The sequence below is a fragment of the Scedosporium apiospermum genome (genome assembly GCF_000732125.1).
Source record: "Scedosporium apiospermum strain IHEM 14462 chromosome Unknown SEQ_SAPIO_0086, whole genome shotgun sequence".
In the NCBI taxonomy this organism is placed as follows: domain Eukaryota; kingdom Fungi; phylum Ascomycota; class Sordariomycetes; order Microascales; family Microascaceae; genus Scedosporium; species Scedosporium apiospermum.
The window spans coordinates 1,018,440-1,038,348 of NW_015971787.1; the positions used below are offsets into that span (position 1 = coordinate 1,018,440).

Here is a 19,909-nt window from a genome sequence, read left to right on the forward strand (position 1 = left end):
CTACTATTTAGTAGTACTTTCTAAGTCTAGTAGGCATTATATAGCTTCTTACTCTAACTACTTTAAATCTAGTTCTTCCTTAGTTATTTCTAGGATTTATTAAAATACTTTTTCTTTTAGGTTTTTAATAATTTCTTAAAAGATTTTTCTTTTCTTTTCTTCTTTAAGTATAATATAATAACTAATTAATAAGATAGTAAACTATTTTTCTTATTCCTAGTTTATTTATTTAGATTCTTCCTAGAGCTTAGCTAATTTTTCTAGTTTAATAAGTTTTTCTTTATTAAAACTAATATATTCTTCTAAGTTATTAATTTACTATTAAAATTCTACTTATAGGTCTTTACTATAAAATATCTTTTTTAACTAGTTAATATAATCTAGAATATTAAAAATAACTTTTTACTATCTTTAGACTTACTTTTATAAATTATAGATACTTTCTTATTAATTTCTAATAACTTCCTTTATATTTACTTATAAATTAATAATTTAAAGAATATAATATAGTTAGTTAACTTACTTTTATAAGTTAATTAAATTACTTTCTATATTTATATTTTATTTTATTTATATAAAATTTCTTTTACTTATTTTTTCTTTATTTTCTTTCTATATCTACTTTCCTTTCTCTATAGCCTTAAATTACTACTATTCTCTTTATTATTAGATTTATTACTTATAATTTTCCTATTTATTATTATAGATTTAATATCCTATTAGTAATTTTAATATATTCTTTTATACTATCTACTATTCTTCTAGATAGGAAATAGCTATATCCTTTAAGCTTTTTAGCTTAAATTTATTTATATTAAATTATTTAATAAATTTAATATATAAAATTATTTCCCCTCTAGTTTTTATAAGTTCTTCTAGTTTTAACTTATATATAAGCTATTATATTAAATATAATATCTAATAATAATAGTAATATATTTCCTTATAATATTATTTATAAGATAAGTTCTCTAGTTTTAAGATTTTAAATATTTCTAGTATAGCTTTTATAATTTCTTTAATATAATTTTTAACTTTTAAGATTTTAATAATTTCTTTTTATTTTATTATTTTAAAAGTTTATAGTTTCTTAAAATACTATCCTATTCTATCTTTCTTACTTTAATAGATAATATATATATTATTATAATATATAGTTTATAATAGAAATTTATAATTAATTATATTAATTCTAAATTATTATATTTTTCTTTTAAATACTAATTTAAATTTAACTTTTTTTTTTATTAGATTTCTTATAGTTAAGCTTAAGCTTATATTTTATTTAATATTCTCTTATATAATATCTAAATTATCTATATTTATAATACTTACTAATTTTATTTTTAAATAATTTAAAAATAGTTTTTTTATTACTAGCTCCTAGTTCTATAAGTCCTAAATAAGTTCCCTATAATATATTATTATTACTTTTCTTCTACTTACTATTAGTAGAGGTCTATAGCTTATAGGTTTTTATTATAGTAGTATAGCTATATTTTTACTATTATTATTTATATAGCTAGTTATTAATTTTAATAGCCTTCTTTATATATTTACTTAATTAAATAAATTTCTCTTTTTTATAAAGCTTATCTTTAATATCTTCTTTAAGTTTATTATAAAAGTAAGTTATTAGGAACTTATCTTCTTAATTAAAGTAAATAATAATCTATTTAAACTTAATTATATATTTAGTAGTAGATCTTTTCTAGCTTAGCTTCTTAAGTTATTAGATTATAGCTTATTATTTATTTAGTTTTCTAAAAGCTTTTTTAAAAGCTTCTTTAAATATTTCATAATTTTTAAAGATTTTAATAATTTTAGTTTACTAACTAATCTTATTATTTTCTAAATAGTCTTAAAAAGTTAGTTTAAACTAAATAAAAATATTATCTATAAAATACTAGGTTATAATAATAACTTTATTAGCTTCAATATAAAACTAATCTTTATAATATTATAGAAAAGTTCTTATCTAAGTTAAAAACCTTTATAGCTTTTACTAGTTTTCTTTATATTTCTTAAATATAATAATCTTAAATTTAGATATTATAAATATAGTAAATATAGGAAAAATACTTTTTCTTTTAATTATAATATTAGTATTTAACTACTAGATTATCTAATCTAGCTAGATAATTTACTATTTAATCTAAATATTAATATCTTATTACTAAATAGTAAAGTTTTTAATATTCTTTATCTTAATAATCTACTTTTTAATTTTAATATATATTTCTTTAATAGTAATAATATAATTATAATTATTATTAGATTTTTTATTAACTTCTATAGTAAATTTAGTTATTTTCTATATCTTAATTTTATTATCTAATTTAAAAGAAGTCTTTTCCTTTATAGATATTATAATTCCTAAATATTAATACTATTTAATAAGGTTACTTACTAAATAAGAGTAGTTAATATATTATAATTTTAATACTAGCTTATTAATAATATTAAGTAGATATAACTAATAATAAGATTAAAATAGTTATCTATTAATAGTAGAGTAAGGTAGTTAAATAATACTTTATAAGATATAAGTAAGAAATATATATTTAAGTATAAGAATATAATTATATTTAAATTAACTACTAGAGAGTCTTAAAAGATAAACTAGATATATAGTAAAACCTATAGTTTATATAGATATTTTTCTTCTAAGCTCTTCCTAGGACTAATATTCTCTTAGTATTAATTCTTACTAGGACTAACTATATCTTTTTATTAATCTTACTCTAGATTACTAGGACTATTTTATTAGTCCTATTAGTTTTAATTTTATTAGTCTATAATCTCCTATAGTTTATCCTTTTCTATTATACTTGACTGCCTTAGGTCTTTAAAATAGTTAGCTTGTGATAGTATTATATAATAGTATATTAGTTAATAAAATTAGATTAGTATATATATTTCTAAAAGTCTTTAAATTTCTTTAAAGTTAATTATATTATAATAAAATTATTAGAAATTATAAAAAGTAATTAAAAAGTTAAAATAGATATCTAAAAAGCTTTAGAAATAAAAGTTTTATTTTTAGAAAGCTATTTTTATAATAAAATTAGTTTTTAAAGAATAAAAAAGTTAAGAAAAAGCTTAGTTATATTTATAAGCTAAAGTTTAGATATTATAAACCTATTTTTAATATTTTTACTAATTATATTATTATTTTAAGCTTTATAATAATAAGAAAGTAAGTTTTTTTCTTTATTATTATAAAAATAGTAATTAAGATTAAGAAGTTAACTTTTTTCTAATATATTATCTTTAGAGAGCTAAATATAGCTAAATCTAATAATTAGAAAATATAAGATATATATAAAAGTAAAAAAAGAAAATAGATATTATATTAGAAGTACTTATATATAAATTTCTCTATAATATAGCTTTTATAGCTATCTAAGATAAAAAGATAGGCCTCTTAGTAATAAGCTAGCTTAATATAAAAAATAAAGACTTTTTTAAGCTATTGTAAAATAATATTATTAATTATCTATTTATTAGTAATTATTATAAAATATTAATCTTTAAAAAAAGCTAAATCTAAAGAAAACTATTATTATTAAATTAATTTTCTTTTAAAAATAATTAATAAAAAAAAATTAATTAATAATTAAAATATATTTAATAAATAATATTTATAATTAAAAATTAAGTTATTTTTTTTAAATTAAATACTTTCTAACTTTTCTAAAAATAAGTTTATTATTAATATAATTTTCTATTATTTTTACTTTATCTATATTTTATCTATTTCTTTATTTAATATTTTTAATATTAAATAATTAAAAATATTAAAATTAAGATTTTATTATTTTAATTATAATATTATTAATATAAATAAAATTAATAAATTTCTCTTTTATAATCTTAATAAATAAATTTCTTTTTAAAAATCTTTTTATCTATTTCTTTTTAAATAATTATATATCTCTTTAGATTTTAAAGATTTTTTTTATAAAAAAGTAGACTTAAGTATAGGTTAGAAGAAGTTCTAGGGCTCCTTAGGTTAGAACTTATACTATTAAGTAGGTTTCCTAGGAAGTATTAAGTTTCTATATACTAGAAAAGGCCTCTTTTTTTAGCTGATAGCTAAGAATATAGTTTCTGATAGTTGTTTTTGGAATATTCTATTCCTTAGCTACTTAGGTAGTTAATATCCTATTTATGATAGCTTTGAGGGTATCTTAAAGGTTATTTTTAGTATATGACTTTATTTTTAGTAGGAAAAGCTGGATACTGAATTTGAAGTAGATTGGAATTGGAATGGTTGAGAAATTGTAGTTGGAATGTGGGAAATGTTGAAATGGTGGTGTGGAATTTGGGGTGGCTAAAAGGGGGGGTGGCTACAAGTGGGGGGTCCAACTTACTCTTCGGGTGATCCTAACCTAATTGTCACTCTTCTTACAAAGGGAATATGGAACTTCCTCTGGGTGGGCAGGCAGTGCAGTCCTTGTTACGCTAACCTGGCTCGACCTCTCTAGTTGTTTCGGCTGTCTTCTACGCCGAAAGTCAGGTATTCAATCGAAAACAAACGAGAGCCGAGGCGGAATACCTTCTCTTGGTGTCCTTTCTCACAATGCATTCCTGTTCGTCGAGTCGACAATTTATGCAAGGTGCTCCATGCTCCGTCATGTTGCATCTAACCTTGCGAGAGCGGCACCTGAGACACGCCCGAAGAGCTCTTTTTCGCGGTCGCGCCTGGCCAAAATGAATCACGGTGAATGAACCCGATGAGAGTGAGCTACGGTGTTCAGGCTGTTGGGCCGCGTCTTCTGTCATGGTCGAAGGCGCAGAAGATGAGATTGGACCACTTTCTCTACCTTGGGTGATGATGTTACAGCGCTGGAACGAGAAGCTGGAGCCGAAAAAGTTTCGACGACACAAGAATAGGTGTCGTATACTTAAGATATTTAGGCAGTCAGCCGTCTATGGACGGTTCATTGGATATTAGGACAAGCGCTCATTGATCCGCCGGTGATGTGGTGGGGGTGCCCATAACCAGCCGCAACCCGCCGGAGGCAAGGTCCAGCATGGGGCAGCATTGGGCATAAGGGTAAAGGGCATGGCTTCCGCATCTGGGCAATAGTAAGAGGAACTAGCCTAGAGAATTTGATCCCCAGTTCGAGACGTCCGGCCTATGTCGGTAAGGCGAAGCCTTGTAGAGTTCCACATGCAACTGGCAAGACCCGGGGAAGAAGCGATGCTCGTGCGTCGGGCACGAGTCGAATCGGAGTAATTAACTGACTGAGCCTCGGGCTAGCCAGTTCGGAAATAGACGATGTGACTTAGGCAATTTCCGAGGTGGTCTGGATTCCGTTGACTGTATTCGGATATCCCTGCACAAGGGTCGAAAGAGGCCCCCGGGTCTGGGATTCCGGGGAACCCCTCGGTACCACTAAGCCGTTGGTCGTGCGGGAGCCAAAAGCCTCTATATTATTGGATTATAGCGAGAGTCCGGCTTTACCCATATTATTATCAAGTCCAGACCCCTGTAAACCAGGCACTTTTACCACGACAAACATATCGCACCCCTACACACTTCCAACCCGCATCACCTCCCTAAGTCAGCTAGAAATGGTTAAAAAAAAATTCTAGGAGCCATTCCCAGGTCGCGAAATAGTACTGTATGTAGAAGAAACTATTAAAAAAGGCTCTCGAAGCCTATTAAAGCAGCATTTCCTTTTACAAGTTACAGAAAAGATGAAGAGTTCTATATACTACCTTCACCTCAAGTCGCAGACTACGGATAGGCTACACTCCACCAGCTATCTAACACACAACTAAATATTCGGCCCAGCAAGCCCGGAACATGGATTATAATAGAGAAGCGACGCTCAGCGAGGCGTGGCGCGATGGCCTCTTTGGTGCGTCACTCCCAGCTCACTCATGGGTATACTCATTCCCAAGACTTCGTTCTGTTTAGCCTGGCCCCAAAACTCTAATTTTGACGCGGAACGTGGTAGACGGCAAGGTAATCTTCTGTACCGGAAGGCTCCAGTAGCACGTGCTCCGCGCAAGTGAGAGCTCTCGTCTACCTCGGCGCCAACGCTTGTATCGTTGGGCGTGACACCCAAAAGACAGAAAAAGTTGCTGGGGAGCTGTCCAAGACAAGGCCGGGGGCAAAGGTCATCGGAATCGTCGCGGTTGATGTCCGGGACGTAAAGTCTCTTCGGGACGCGGCGGACAGATGTGTCCGGGATCTTGGCGGGATTTATTTCGTCATCGCTGGCGCCGCAGAAATTTTCTAGCTCCAATTCGAAGCCTCAGCGTCAACGCATTCAAGAGCGTCATGGACATTGACGTCCTCGGGTCGTACAACACCCTCAAGGCTACTCTCCCATATTTGATCAACAGCGCCGCACGGCTCAAAGTCGATCCCACTAAAGGTATTCAACGAGGATCGGGGGGTAAGATCATATTTGTCTCGGCGACAATGCATTACATAGGAATCCCCCTCCAGGTACATGTGTGCGCTGTCAAGGCCGCCGTCGATGCTTTAGCACATGCCGTATGCCTAGAGCAGGTGCTTTGGGCATTACGAGTAACGACATCAGCCCCGGTCCGGTGGCAAACACAGAGGGAACCAGTCAGCTCTTCACAGAGGATAAACAAACCAATGTGAAACAGATTCCTTGTGGAAGACTGGGATCCGTGAGGGATATTGCAGATGCAACTATATATCTCTTTAGCAGTGCCGGGGATTACGTCAATGGTGAAGTCTTGGTTAGTAGGTATATAGTGTCATCACGGCACTCCCCAGAGACTGTCCCGACAAGATCGCTGCTAACTTGAAGAGACAGTCGATGGCGGTGCCTGGCATACGAATTTCCAGCCAAGTGTCGGTTCCTTCGCTTACCCAGATTTCTTGCTAGGCAATGAAGATGTCTCAGGGCTCAAAGGAACCAAGCCCAATCTCTGATCTGACCGAGCAGGGCATAAAAGCCCTTACGGACCGTGAACCGTTGCGTCGAACGTCAATAAGGTAGGGCCTTGGTAAATTGGATAAACCCTAGTCATGAAGAGCATGAAGTTGTCTATAGCAATACAACGGAGAATTGATGCAAGTAGCTTCACCTCAGTATAGATAGGTTGATGATAAAGGAAGAAACTGTGTGTTACTTTCTACCAGTAGCAATATGCTCAGCTGACTATGTTAAAATGTTGCCAAACAGCCTTATTTGACGCCAGTTCTAATAGCCCAAGGAGGTTTAGTATTTGCAAATCGTACATTCGAAAAGAAGCTCAATACAGAGTAGCTTCTCGCGCGTATCTACGTTTTACATCCGAGCTAGGCCTCGATGAGATGGCGCGCCTTCTACCTCTGAGCAACGTACAATATTCAAACACATCCCCGATATATCTCTTGTATGCCAAGGGTCAATCACGCCTTCATCCAACAGCACGGCACTCGTTCTATAACAACTACCATCTCTCAAGACATCATGTCGCAGCTCTTCTCCGGACTTTTCGGCTTTGCCGGTACCCTTCCGAGCTCCGATCGACTCCATGACGCCGACAAGTTGATCCGGACCCATCACGCTGCACCGCCCAGACGGCCAAGAGAACAAGAACCGAGGCTGGTAGGCTCGTCCGCACATGGCGTAGTTTCCGGCTCCATACGACGCGCCAATAATTATTGAGATGTGAGGCACACTAGAGCAGCTGACGGCGGATACCATCTGAGCGCCATGTTTGATGATGGCGGAATGCTCTGCCCTCTGGCCGACCATGAACCCGGTGACGTTATGGAGGAAAATGACGGGGGGTATTCCTAGCATTTGCATTTCTTTTCAGTATGTGAGGCTCCGTAAGGCGACTCCTGTCACTTGCTCTTGGTTGCATAACCTGATAAAGGTGGCGCCCTTCATCGCTTCTTCCGCATTGATCACGGGAACTTGATTCGCCACGATTCCTACACGATGGCCTACAACATGAGGGTTAATACGAACGCGGAGATCACTATATAGAGAATACTTACCGTGGATATCAGCCCAACTCGTGATGAGATTTCCACCAAAGTTGGGTTTGAAATCGAGCCGTCGAGTCATCGACTACCCTCACAAGCACATCTCTCATATCGAGCGCTTTGCGGATATCAGGGTCAACAATCGACAAGAGTTCAGAGGGCAAGTAACGTGGCAGCAGGGGCCCGATGCTGCACACGGCCTTTTTTGCAGCGGTGTCTTAAGGGTCTTGACCCAGTCCCGTGTCTCTTTTATAGCGTCAAATCTAGTTTTACCGCAGGATTAGTCTTTCATGTCCCCTTGGGCGTAGATGGACAGTCGAGGGTGTTAGCGTCTGGTCATACTCATCCGAGGCGGTCCTATCGGCGAGGCCAGTAATCGACGCGTGCATCTTGGCTCCGCCGAGAGTTTCCGCGTCAACGACCTCTCCAGTCGCCATTTTCACTAGGGGAGGGCCGCCCAGGAAGACCTGCGCCTGATTTTCAACAAAGATGGTGTAGTCAGACATGGCAGGGTGGTAAGCGCCGCCGGCCGTTGATGAGCCAAATACCACAGTACAATTGGGCTTACCCTGTGCGCTCCGGATGGCTAGGTCGCGAAATATCTGGCCTCGTTTATGAAAGACCTTGAATTGTTGAGGTAAGAAAACACCGGCCTTGGGAGAGGCTTCGTTAGTGCCTGCATGGTTACCGAGCAGGGGATGAAGGGAGGTCTTGCTCGCACCGATTGAACCAGGTCGATCATTGGGAGATCATTTTCCGTCGCCATCTGCGTGACTCGGTTTTGTTTCAATACTAAATCCAGCGTTGTTAGTTGATCCATGACGCAGATGGTATATGTGTAAAACCAATGTGATACCAGTAAGCTCATTTCGTGCACCCTCACTCAACGTCGGAATGTGAGATAGGACCAAGTATGCTCTTCCGCTGAAATCTGTCAGTTGGTGAGGCCTTCGGGCGGCGGTGTTGCATATATGGGCATACCAAACTTTGCCGATACCAGCGACTAGAGAGGCCGCCGGAGACGAGTCATCCATGACTGGCGAGGGCACAGAGCTCAAGGAACGGAGAGTCTGAGTCAAGTAAGAGATTAACACGATCTCGTGCTAAAACAACATTCGTAAGTAATAATCGTGCTGGGAGAGAGGCGGCGGCACGAAGTAGTCCATACCGAGCAATTGACTTCTTTCCTGGTGCCGTTGTTGCACGCTGCCTCAGGGGCCCTGTAATGCTTGTCGCGCAGCTCCTCCCATGCCTGCTGTTTCGCCTGGCTTAGGGCGCCGTCTGATTTCTGGGACGGGAAAACACTGGCCATCATATCCATAATTGGAAGAGTCTCATTACACGGCCTAGAGGAATTCCAATGATAGCTTGGAGAGATTTGCCTTGGCCCCTTCTCTCAATTTGAAGTGCGACCGGGGCGGTTCTCACTGGACCATCGACCTACAGTAACCAGTGGAGCGTATCCTACCTCGGCTACACCTTGTATATTGGTGAGAACGGACGGTTCTTACTTGGCAGCAGGGGTCAAGCCACTTTCCCCGGATGATTCTAACCACGGTTGGTGGCAATCCCCCGAACAACCCTTGGTGTAGTCCTCGTCGAGCGGCTCGTGGCGACAGGACTTTCGTCCATAGAGCTTACCTCCATCGTCTCGCCGAAAGCCGTGCCGCAGCTCGCTGACCACGAGCGAATCCTCAACCACCCAGGCGTCCGAAGCCTCGCACAAAATCCGCTCTTGCGCCTTCACGTGCTCGTCCCGAATCTGAAAAGTTTCCAGCGCGCACTTGGCTACGGGGTAAGAGAGATTGCGGTATTCATCAGCTCAACGGAGGGTTTTAGCGAAGCCAATATCAACTGTACCGTCGAGCAGGGCCTCCAAAGAGCGTCCGAGGTGGCAAAGACCGCAAAGGAAGATGGTTTAGCCGTGCGAGGGTAAGGAAGCCAAACATGGAGACCGGACAAAGTCGCTCGTTCTAATTCTCGTTGGCTAGGTACGTGTCTTGCCTCTTCGCCTGCCCTTATGACGGAGCGACACCACCTGAAGCTGTCTTGAGGTGCGTTCAAGGATTACTGCAGGCTGGTTGCTACGAAGTATCCCTCGGCAATACAACTGGAGTGGGCACGCCTGGCCAAACACGCCACCTGATATCGTTCTTATTATCTAGAGACATACTAGCCTCTCAGCTTGCCGGCCACTTCCACGCCACTTACGGACAGGCTTTGGCAAATGCATGGGAGGCTATAGCTGCGGTCTGAGGGTATTTGACGGCAGCGTGGCGGGTCTAGGAGGCTGCCCATATGCCCCCGGGGCACGCGGAAATCTACCCTCGGAGGATCTCGTCTACATGTTTGAAAGGTCGGGCGTCGCGACCAGCGTCAACCTTGAACGACTGGCCGAGGTCGGGGGACTGCATCTCGCGCTAGCTAAACCTAGCCAATAGTAGCCGGGCGGGAGTGGCATGTCTAGCAAAACAGAGGGCCTCGATCTCCAGGAATGCCGCGCCAAAACCGCAGAAAGTCACCGATGGATTCCAATGGACCCAAGTGAGAGACAGCAGCGGCCTCATAGTGCTTCGTGACGGGAAGACCGCCAAAATTACCCTGAATCGGCTCAATAACGGCAACGCCCTCACCACCCACATGATTATAACCCTAACTATCATCACAGCTAAGGGAAAGTTCTTTTGCACTGGTCTGGACCTATCCAGGACGAGCAGCCCCGTGGGTAAAGGAGGAAATGCCAGCACTAGCCAATTCGAAGTCTTGACGACGCTCTTTGGGGAAATCGACTATTTACCTCAAGTTACAATTTCCAGCATTAACGGCCCGTGTTTCGGTGGTGGAGTCGGGCTCGCACTCGCCTGTGACGTCCGAATCGCTTCCCCCCAACGCCACCATCACGCTTAGCGAAGCCAAGCTCGGTCTGGCCGCCGCTACGATATCTGAGTATGTAGTCCGGGAATTGGGGATCCCGTTCGCGAGGAAAGCCCTCCTTTCCGCAAGAACGATATCGGCCGCCGAATTGAAGCGAAGGGGCGTTATCTCGAACCCACGATTCTCTTCGCCGAGGCGGTACTAACCAGTACCTCAACCTCATCGAACTCAATGTATGTATACCCTGGTAGTCGGTAGTCAGCAGGCGGCTATCGTCCAAACGAATAACCCGGCAAAATGAACTCACCGCTTGCAGCTACACCCGAGTTTTCAATCTTACGACGGGTAACACCGACAGCGTCGAGTGGAATGATCAGGGCTGAAATCCGCCTGGCACCGGGGCCGCCGGTTCTTACCGCAGTAGTACAGTAATCGGCAAATATCCCATTGGTGATCCACTTCTTGGCCCCGTTTACGATGTACTTGTCACCGCGGCGGACTGCGGTGGTCGTGATGCCAGCGACATCGGAACCGGCTGCCGCCATGCGTCAGTCCAGAACATCCCGGGTCGCAGTGCATTCAGCATTTGAAATGTAGCAGATGGATACTTACCGTCCGGCTCGGTCACTCCTAGGCAGAATCTAACGGTGCCGTTTAGGATGTTGGGAAGAAACTGTTTCTTCTGGGCGGGCGCGCCAAAGTTGGCCACCAGGGGGCGCTCCGATTGCGTTGCCACATGCAGGGGCCCAGATAATACCCAGATACCCGCATCGAGCGATCTCATCAATCACAATCAAGTCATGAAATCCTCCCCATTCGGAGGCGGGGATGTCCGCGGGAAGACGTTGGTCTCCAAGGTAGTCCTCGAGCAATGGATACGCGGACGCAGCCATGTAACCCAGTTCCGAGTGTCGTCTGATCACCTAAGTATCACTTAATTATATGAGCTATCAGGTTTTATACGATCGTTATGGTTCCGTTCATCATGAGAAACCCACCTCGGGAGGTACTGATCCTGCCCGTTCCCACTCGTCGCAAAACGGCAATAGACTCGTATCCACATAACTGCGCACTTCAGCTCTCAGTCGGTAATGGGAGTCCTGGTAATACGGGCTGATGCCGCGGGAGTACCAGAGAGGCTCGGAAAATAGTGTGGATGGTCCAAAAGAAGCCATTCTCTTTGTCCTTTTCTCGTTCCTTTTCTCTGCTTCTGTTAAAAATAACCCACAAATGTAGATTGTATTAGATCATGCTCGTAGAGAACCGCCACGGAGTTAGACAACTGTAGGGACCGCACGGAAGCTGACCTGCAGTCATACATATGAAGCGCGAAGGATTCGAGTTTCCAGGGTGCCTTGAAGCGCACAGCCGAGAACGACCTTGGGGAGGATAATTGGGAGACACGGGTTTCCTCAACCTCGCGCGCCTCGGGTCAGAACGGCTACCGACGACTAGGAGCCAGATTCACCGGAAGTAGATGCTGCGCGTGGGCCAAGGCGTTCCAATGTTACCCCAATTTCCCTTGGGGACTTTCCCCTAGTATTTTAGGCTCCATTTGTGATTTGTGATTGATGAGGACTCGGAGCTGAACCGGCCCCTTCATATAGCTGTCTACTTAATAATATAAGGACTAGTATTAGGATCGTAATATATAATTTTATCTAAATTTAGAAGTATTATAGATAGTAAGAAGGATCGAGACACAAGAGGTAGAAGTCTTATTTAAGTTGATGATCTTATCGAATAGAGTAGACTTAATGGAGCCAAGAAGTTCATTGAGAAATACTCTAAGAACGGGTTTACGAGCACAGATAAACCCTGTCATTATTGGGCTCTTCCCTATGCAAAAGATACTTGTCGCCGGTCCAGGCTGCTCGGACCTCTATATCAATGACCCTGGTCAATGGTTCACAGGAAATTCCGACGGCCAATGTGCGGTGCTAATAAGAGATGGGATTATTCATGGGCGGGACTTCCGGGCACGAATAAAGTCTTTGGAGTAGGTGGCGGGCCAGGGCTATCGAGCTCTACACTGTTTTCGTCAGCAGCTAATAATAGCGCGGGCTAAGGCCACCGTGCGTGTCTTCCCCGGAAGAGATCAATTCTATCTCCGCATCTCGCTCTTTCCGGGGAACTTAGGGACCAATTCGCTTCCGGGGATGTGTGGATACTCATTGGGGACAAGGGACCACTCCGCCTCACCGGATGTACTCTGACTTGCTACTGCTTATTGTGGGCAGGTGGCGCGGAGAGCAATTCACGCCAACCTAACTGTTTCTGTCATAGAATTCCGACCACGGTCTAAATGCGTTGGCTAGTGCGAGCAGGGAATGAAAATGCCATAACACCAGTCAAAACCTAGCGGCTCCCACAACCTACAATTTGACCTGGCTATCGTATCGTTCTCTACCCCTAATCGTTTCTCATGCTGCTTCCTCGAAGAAGAGAGAAAGAAAACAAAGGAAAAATATTTAGGTAGGTCAAAAGTAACAATATATAAAACATGTTTTGTAGTGGCTGCGATAGTTCCGACCAAAAGCTTGTTGTAGTTAATACAAGGCGCTTGTGAGGTAGATAATGAGATTCTAAGATGGTGTGGCACTCGGTCCACTCGCTATGCCTTCCAATTTCTCCCTAGGTCTTGTCTATCTCTGCCAAGTTGGCCTTTACTTCCTCTGCAAGGCTGGCTACGTCAATACCTCCCGGCAGCTTGGCCCCGTTCCAATCCGCCACCTCTTGGGCGACCTCCCATACCGATTCCACGGCAGCCCTGGAGACTCCTAGTCCCATTGAACCTTTGAAGTGGCTCCGCGCCTGCCTAGTGGCCCCCATTGCCGCGATTGCCCCGGCTACAATGATCTCACAGAGAGGCAACGCCAGGTCCTGAACGGAGCCCCCAATCAAATATCCGAACACGGAGGCGTTGGCGATGTAAGCTACAAACTGTTAGTACGATGATGGATCGTGCCGTGGGTTCATGGCGCGCCACGCGCGACGACGTACAGAGCTCGGGGAAGAACTGAGCGATCATCAAACCGACTTCGGAGTTTCCCGCTGCCCGGTAGATTTCCTGGTTCGTCTGCTTCCCGACGGCTAACCAGTCTCTTTCGCTAAATGGCGGCCTATAAATGCCTTTGAATTAGTCTAGGTGCTTCCCCGAGAGAGGCTACCACCGAGAGGCCCCAGGATTGACAATCTAACGAACCGGTCGACCTCGCTCAGCACCGTAATGTTGTCCCGGCGTAACTCGTCGATGAGGCCCAAACACGCTGGCATCGAATTCGGTAAACCCACGAATGGCCACGTGAGGTTCATGGCCCGCTTTATGGAGAGAAAAGTGTCTCGCTTCTCCGCGGTGGACTTGCCCTCGACGAGATCGCGGAAAATTTTGGGAACCGCGTCGCCGCGTTTTTGCGCACATAACATACCGGCCTGCACGGAAGTTTCAGTTTAGTGTATACTAGTATTTTGGAGTTTGGGAGGTGCCGTTGGCGGGGGGTTCAAACGAGTATTGCAGGAGCTACGCTGCTGATGCTCCCGTTGTCAGCTTCATTGAGTTTCTGCACTAGATGGCAAAGGAGTGAGGAATTATATGGTGTTGCGTCCGAGGCCAAGTTGGCGTTGGTATACTTGGAGCTGAAGTCTTCAGACATGACGGCGGCTATAGTTACACACGAAGGAAGGGTATTAGAGTAACTGCATCAATCATGCCATCCATGATGAACTTAATTCTCTCAACATCCGTCGCCCGCGGTAGCCACACTGGCGCCATAGTAATATAGCACCCCGGTTGCTCATACGATGGGCCGCCGCGTCCATGCGTATTCCGGGGAATCGTTGCGCTAGCTCGTCGTAATCACACATTTCTTCCAAGATGGCGGCCGGTTCCGTGGAGGCAACAACCACGGGTAGGGGAAAGCATGCTCGCGGATCGCATGCGCTAGGAGGTAGCAAGCCGGGGAGTGTTGGCATCGCTGTCTCCACCCCAGCCTTCTGGCAGCCGCTGCTAGTCTTTTTTATTGTCTCCCTTCATCTTCACTTAGAAGAGTCCGGGTACGGATCAAATTGCGAGCCATTCAAAACCGACAGCACAACTTCACCGCACCGAGTCAACATGAGCGTCAATCTGGATATAGAGAAGAGCCGATATCGCCAATTCGTCCCCGATAAAGGTAAGCCCTGAACCTGATGGGTAAATTGTCGTTCAGAAAGCGCAAGAAACCAAGCTAGCGTGTAGCTGACGTATCAATTCATCATCTCGCCGCAGGTTGGGCAGAGCTACGAGGCCTTGACATCCGGGATCCGTACACTTACTCCGAACAAATTGTGGACAGTCCGCTGTTCCAAGACATCTGGAAAAAATGGAGCGCCAATCTCGCCGCTCCGTTTTACGGTATCACGAGCGATGGTGTTCGGCGGGATGGGATCTATCGCCTGCAGTACGAAGGTGCACCAACCCGGAACATGGTACGCAATGTGGCCAGCAGAACCTAACGTTTCACAACTTCTAAAATACTCTCAGGTTGAAGCAGCGAAGGCGGTTATCGATTCTTTGAGCCCAAGCGAGCGGAGTCTGGCTGTGCTGGCCCTTGAATCGGAAGACTAGTAATATGGTTCCCCCCCCCCCAAGTCCTGACCGTGAACCATCTTGACCAGAATGCGTACATGGAGACTAACCCTACCGTTTTCGACACGGTTCAGCCGCAAGTGGAGCAATCCCGAAATGGTGCTTTTCAAGTGCGGCGTCCGCCTTGAGCAGCTTGAGCAGACAAAGGTCGAACGGATCATGCATCTCCTGAGGCAGTCGCTCAGTGAAAAGGGCTTCGAAAAACTCCGCGGCGCCATGAAGACAAACAAGTTCCTCGGTGAGCTCTGCGGCTGCGAGGCTATCCTGAATGAGAAGAGCTATTCGTGAGAACAAAGACTTTGGAGCCGAGACCACCAGTCGCTCTGACCCTACATAATTTGTTCGCGGTCTAACGACGTCTGTTTCTCCCTTTTCTAGTTTTACTATTTTTGGCGAACCCTCGGAAACGAAACCATGGCGATACATGTTGTTCGGCCATCACCTGTGTCTCAATACTTTCGTTGTTGGCCAGCAAATGGTCATTGGACCCGTATTCATCGGAGCCGAACCTTGTGTGCGTAATCTTGGTCAACGCTCGCCTTCTTTGGTCTCTTGGTCTTAATGTTGACGGACGGATTCAAGCTTATCGACGAGGGTCCGGATGCGGGGATAGAGATTTGTTCCAAGGAAGGAGACTTAGGCCTCGAGTTCATGCGGTCGCTCCCCGCTGACCTTCAGCGCAAGGCGCAGACGTACGCCAATATGCACGACGATGCCATGCCCGAGGACCGCTGGAATTTGGCCGATCAGGTAATTGGAATTATGCTCCAAATGGATGACGCGCACCGCCACTTTTATATATGTGCAAAATTCCGCTAATATTATTGATTTGTCCAGAGACACCTCGCCGGCGCTTTTCAGGACAATCGCGTGATTCCGTATGAGGGGATTCTGGCATCCGACATGTCGAGGGAGCAGCAAGAAAAGCTCATGGCCGTGGCGGAGGCATTCCTGATGCTTCTCCCGCCGAAGCCTCTCGAAGCCAGGCTGAAGCAGGTCCGCGACTGGCTGCCAGAAACGTACTTTTCATGGATCGGTGGCTACGGGCCTGAGGAACCTTTCTACTACCGCATCCAGAGCCCAGTCGCCTTATTTGAGTTCGATCATCACTCGGGCGTCTTCCTTACCAACAGGCAGCCCGCTAAGCACCACATCCATACAGTCCAACGACTTCCCAATGGCAATGATTACGGGATGGCGCTTCTGACGCTTGCGCAAATGGGGGAGCACGCGTAGCGATGGTGGTAGGTGGGAAGCTATTAGGGAATCCACGGGCTTTCCCCCTAGCTCGGCTGTGCCGGAAATAATAATAACATTGAGATCGTAGTCACTGCACCCCTTGCCCGGAGTGTTTCCGCGCTAGGCTAGGTCAGAATCGATAGTAAGCTTGTTTCGCTGCTAGTGGCTTGGCCATCTGAGGCTAAGTCTTTTCCCTTCTCCACATTATGTATCCCGGCCCCGCCCCCGCAAATGCTTCGGTTACGGGGTTCAGGGTAGGAGCCCCTCCGTCTCATGTATCAGTACATTTCTAGACTTTGGGGTATTGGGGCAAGTCAACCTCAATTTGTTGCTTGCCCGGTGCCCCCCCCTCCCGCACGCGCCAACTGCATTGTACAAAAAGTCCGGCTTCGCCTGTGCCCGCGCACCCCCAACACCAACCCCAATCCTAGACCCAACTCCAACCTAGAAGGGAGCTCACGCGCGCAATTTCTCGTTTACTCCATTCCGTATTATCATACAAAAGCAAAAAACGGAGGGAAGAAAATCAGCTATCATGCCGGAGACGCCTCTACGGACCCCACGGGCAAAACGAGTCGCTCGCGCGTGCGATTATTGCCGTAGAAAGAGAGTGGGTTCCTTCCAAGCTGCTGATCAACACGTGTGTGCGGGTGTGGCTCGTGGAATTGACAATTCTGTATATTCCCTTATTATAGCTCAAGTGTACTTCGAATCAGCGCCCGTGCTTAAACTGCCAACTATATAGTGCCGAATGCACGACCCAGGACCGGGACCGTGGCCGACGTGCCACCACCGTGACAGCTTCGAGTCGAGCCAGTGAACCCGATGTCAATCCCCAGGCCGACGCCGTAATCCAAGTCGCCGTGTCAGCGCCGCCAACCGTCGCGGACGAGCCGAGCGTCGACCCGAACCTAGACGCTACCATTCCGCCCCAATGTAGCCTGGAAGACGATCTTGCGGCAGCATCTAACTGGGCCCCTGATCCAAGCTATAGTCACGATAACGATAACATGACGCAGGACTTTGGTTACGTTCTGCGCCAGCTTGGAATCGGAGTCTCCTCGGCTTTTTGGGAGATGGAGCGGTTGATGCTTCCTCATCTTCCAGATATGGCTGCACCCACTATGTCCACCCTTGGGCACCCCAACGGACCGGGCGAGCCGAATCGGGCGTTGTCAAGCCACTCCCCGCTGGGCACAGGGCAAGCGTGTACTAGTTATTTCGCATCCCCCCCAAGGTCGACAACCACCTCTGTGAACGGCAAGGTTTCGAGCATACGCTCCCTGACAAAAAGAGATGAGGGGGTGGAAAGTCTAGAGCGATCGGTCCCTCTCGGGGTCTTCATCCGGAAGGACGAGACCGTAGCCAACTATATCGGTTAGTAAAGATATGAGGGCTCTGACCCAGGCGCATACCGTTATGCTTACAGATAGTAGGTCTTAGTTCGGTAGGGGCTACGTTAGCGCTCTGTCTAAAAGACGCTTTCGAGAGTCAGCCCACCCTCTTCAGCAGTAGCTCAATGGGCTTCCTGATCGAGGCCGGGCCCCATGTGGATGAAGTTGGTTTAACGTCACTGTTCGACGTCGCATCGCAGCAGCTTCCCTCTAGGGAGGGGGCTCTCGAGAGCATTAACGGTAAATTTTCCAATTCCGATTCTGCGCCAGCTACTGCCAGGCGGGCCCTGGCGGCTAACAGCGTTCGCAGCCTATTTCAAAAATCTCCATGAATTCTACCCCATTGTCGACGAAGAGTCTTTTCGCGCCCGCACCGAAACCCTCTACTCGTCCGACCGTTCAGGGTTTGGCGTCCTCGACTATTCCCTTTTCCTCCTTGTCGTGTCGATCGGAAGACTAAGCATAAATCACAAATCCGACGGCACCGGTAGCGACGATGGACTTGCCGAAAGGACTTACCAAAAGGCCTGGTCCATGGTACACGACTCCATGGCCAAGCCCTGTGAGACCTCGCTGCAAGTACTTCTACTTCATGTATGTACGCGAAAGTCGTCGAGCCAATATTTTCGGTAAATTAACGGTATAGGTCGTACGTAATTTGTACTTCGGAAGATGTGGGATGGCTTGGGTTTTTTGCGGCTTCGCCATTCGTATCGCCCTGTCCTTGGGGCTGCATAGGAAAACGCCTCTAGATATCGATCTTCCGGCATCTCAACTAAGATTACGCTCTCGTCTGTGGTGGATCGCCTTCAGTTTCGACGCGTAAGAGCCCTGCCATTACCTTGCGAAATAGCGGCAAGCATTCGTCCGCTAACTGTTGTGGTAGGAGCCTTTCTTTGTCCCAGGGGAGGCCACCCGGCGTTATGGACGCGACTTTCGACGAGGACACGATGCTCGCGGAGCCCGAAGTCGGAACTAACATCTCGTTCCCTACTCTTTCACAGATTTACTCTTGGTCTTACCAGCTCAATCAGATCCAGAGTCGGTTTTGTAATATAATGCACTCCAAGGACACCATTCTATTTCGCCTAGATGCCATACTGAAGGTCGATAGCGACCTCATGGTATGGAAAGAAGCACTCCCAACCTCCTGTCGCCCTGGTAATCTCATTTTAGCATCCGAAAATCGCTATTTGCACGTACTTCTGATGCATCTGGAATATTTCAATCTGTTACGGGCCGTCCACTGGGCCGTGATAGCTCTGCGGCCTCCGCACGCAGGAACAGGGGATGCGTCGGCGTTCCCCTCCCGTATTCGTGCCAGTGAGCGCTTATGCCTCGACAGCGCGCGGTCTTTCGTCAAAGGATTAAATGAGTAGGTTCTACCGGGGGGCGAGGGCATATGGCTAACACTAACGACATTTGTCTTGCAGTGGCGCTGGGGATCTCTTCGGTGAAAAAGTGTTTGTGATTAGGTTAGTGAGCTCGCCACCTCGTGCACTTTAGCCATGGGACTATTCTGATAGTGCGATTTGCGAACAGCTTTCAAACCACAAACTACAAAGCCGCCATGGCTGTCCTGTACCGGAACATCTGTAAAAACCCACTTCATCTGTCCGCACGGGCGGACCTCGAGCACCTTCGAGCCTGCAAGCTTCACCTGGAGCGAGATACACCGAACGATGTTATAGGACCTGTACTGAAGACATTATTTGCGAATATGGTTGTTTCCGCGCACGACCTCGTCTGGAGGAGTAGCTCTACCGCAATGGAGACGATGGGGACGCCGTAGCATTCTGC

At 44.6% G+C, this 19,909-nt stretch overlaps 4 protein-coding genes across 4 annotated transcripts; 2 read left to right on the top strand and 2 right to left on the bottom strand.

The window, feature by feature from the left end:
- Window positions 1–8,244: 8,244 nt before the first annotated feature.
- SAPIO_CDS2527 (Methylcrotonoyl-CoA carboxylase) lies at window positions 8,245–11,633 on the bottom strand (the record flags this gene model as incomplete). The annotated part of the gene is made up of 10 exons (XM_016785520.1): window positions 8,245–8,628; window positions 8,697–8,767; window positions 8,832–8,899; window positions 8,957–9,078; window positions 9,144–9,256; window positions 9,617–9,796; window positions 10,516–10,627; window positions 11,056–11,093; window positions 11,157–11,384; window positions 11,462–11,633. 10 exons carry the CDS (start codon window positions 11,631–11,633, stop codon window positions 8,245–8,247), a joined length of 1,488 nt encoding a protein of 495 aa, XP_016644896.1.
- A 1,850-nt stretch (window positions 11,634–13,483) lies between these two features.
- SAPIO_CDS2528 (uncharacterized protein) lies at window positions 13,484–14,502 on the bottom strand (the record flags this gene model as incomplete). The annotated part of the gene is made up of 4 exons (XM_016785521.1): window positions 13,484–13,785; window positions 13,853–13,971; window positions 14,055–14,281; window positions 14,374–14,502. 4 exons carry the CDS (start codon window positions 14,500–14,502, stop codon window positions 13,484–13,486), a joined length of 777 nt encoding a protein of 258 aa, XP_016644897.1.
- Window positions 14,503–14,723: 221 nt separating this feature from the next.
- Window positions 14,724–16,712, top strand: SAPIO_CDS2529 (uncharacterized protein; the record flags this gene model as incomplete). The annotated part of the gene is made up of 7 exons (XM_016785522.1): window positions 14,724–15,021; window positions 15,117–15,316; window positions 15,372–15,454; window positions 15,551–15,760; window positions 15,855–15,990; window positions 16,059–16,226; window positions 16,314–16,712. 7 exons carry the CDS (start codon window positions 14,724–14,726, stop codon window positions 16,710–16,712), a joined length of 1,494 nt encoding a protein of 497 aa, XP_016644898.1.
- Window positions 16,713–17,250: 538 nt separating this feature from the next.
- SAPIO_CDS2530 (uncharacterized protein) lies at window positions 17,251–19,901 on the top strand (the record flags this gene model as incomplete). Its single annotated transcript, XM_016785523.1, has 9 exons — window positions 17,251–17,325; window positions 17,480–18,092; window positions 18,194–18,349; window positions 18,420–18,671; window positions 18,862–18,931; window positions 18,996–19,233; window positions 19,370–19,467; window positions 19,543–19,584; window positions 19,652–19,901. 9 exons carry the CDS (start codon window positions 17,251–17,253, stop codon window positions 19,899–19,901), a joined length of 1,794 nt encoding a protein of 597 aa, XP_016644899.1.
- Between the last annotated feature and the right edge of the window lie 8 nt (window positions 19,902–19,909).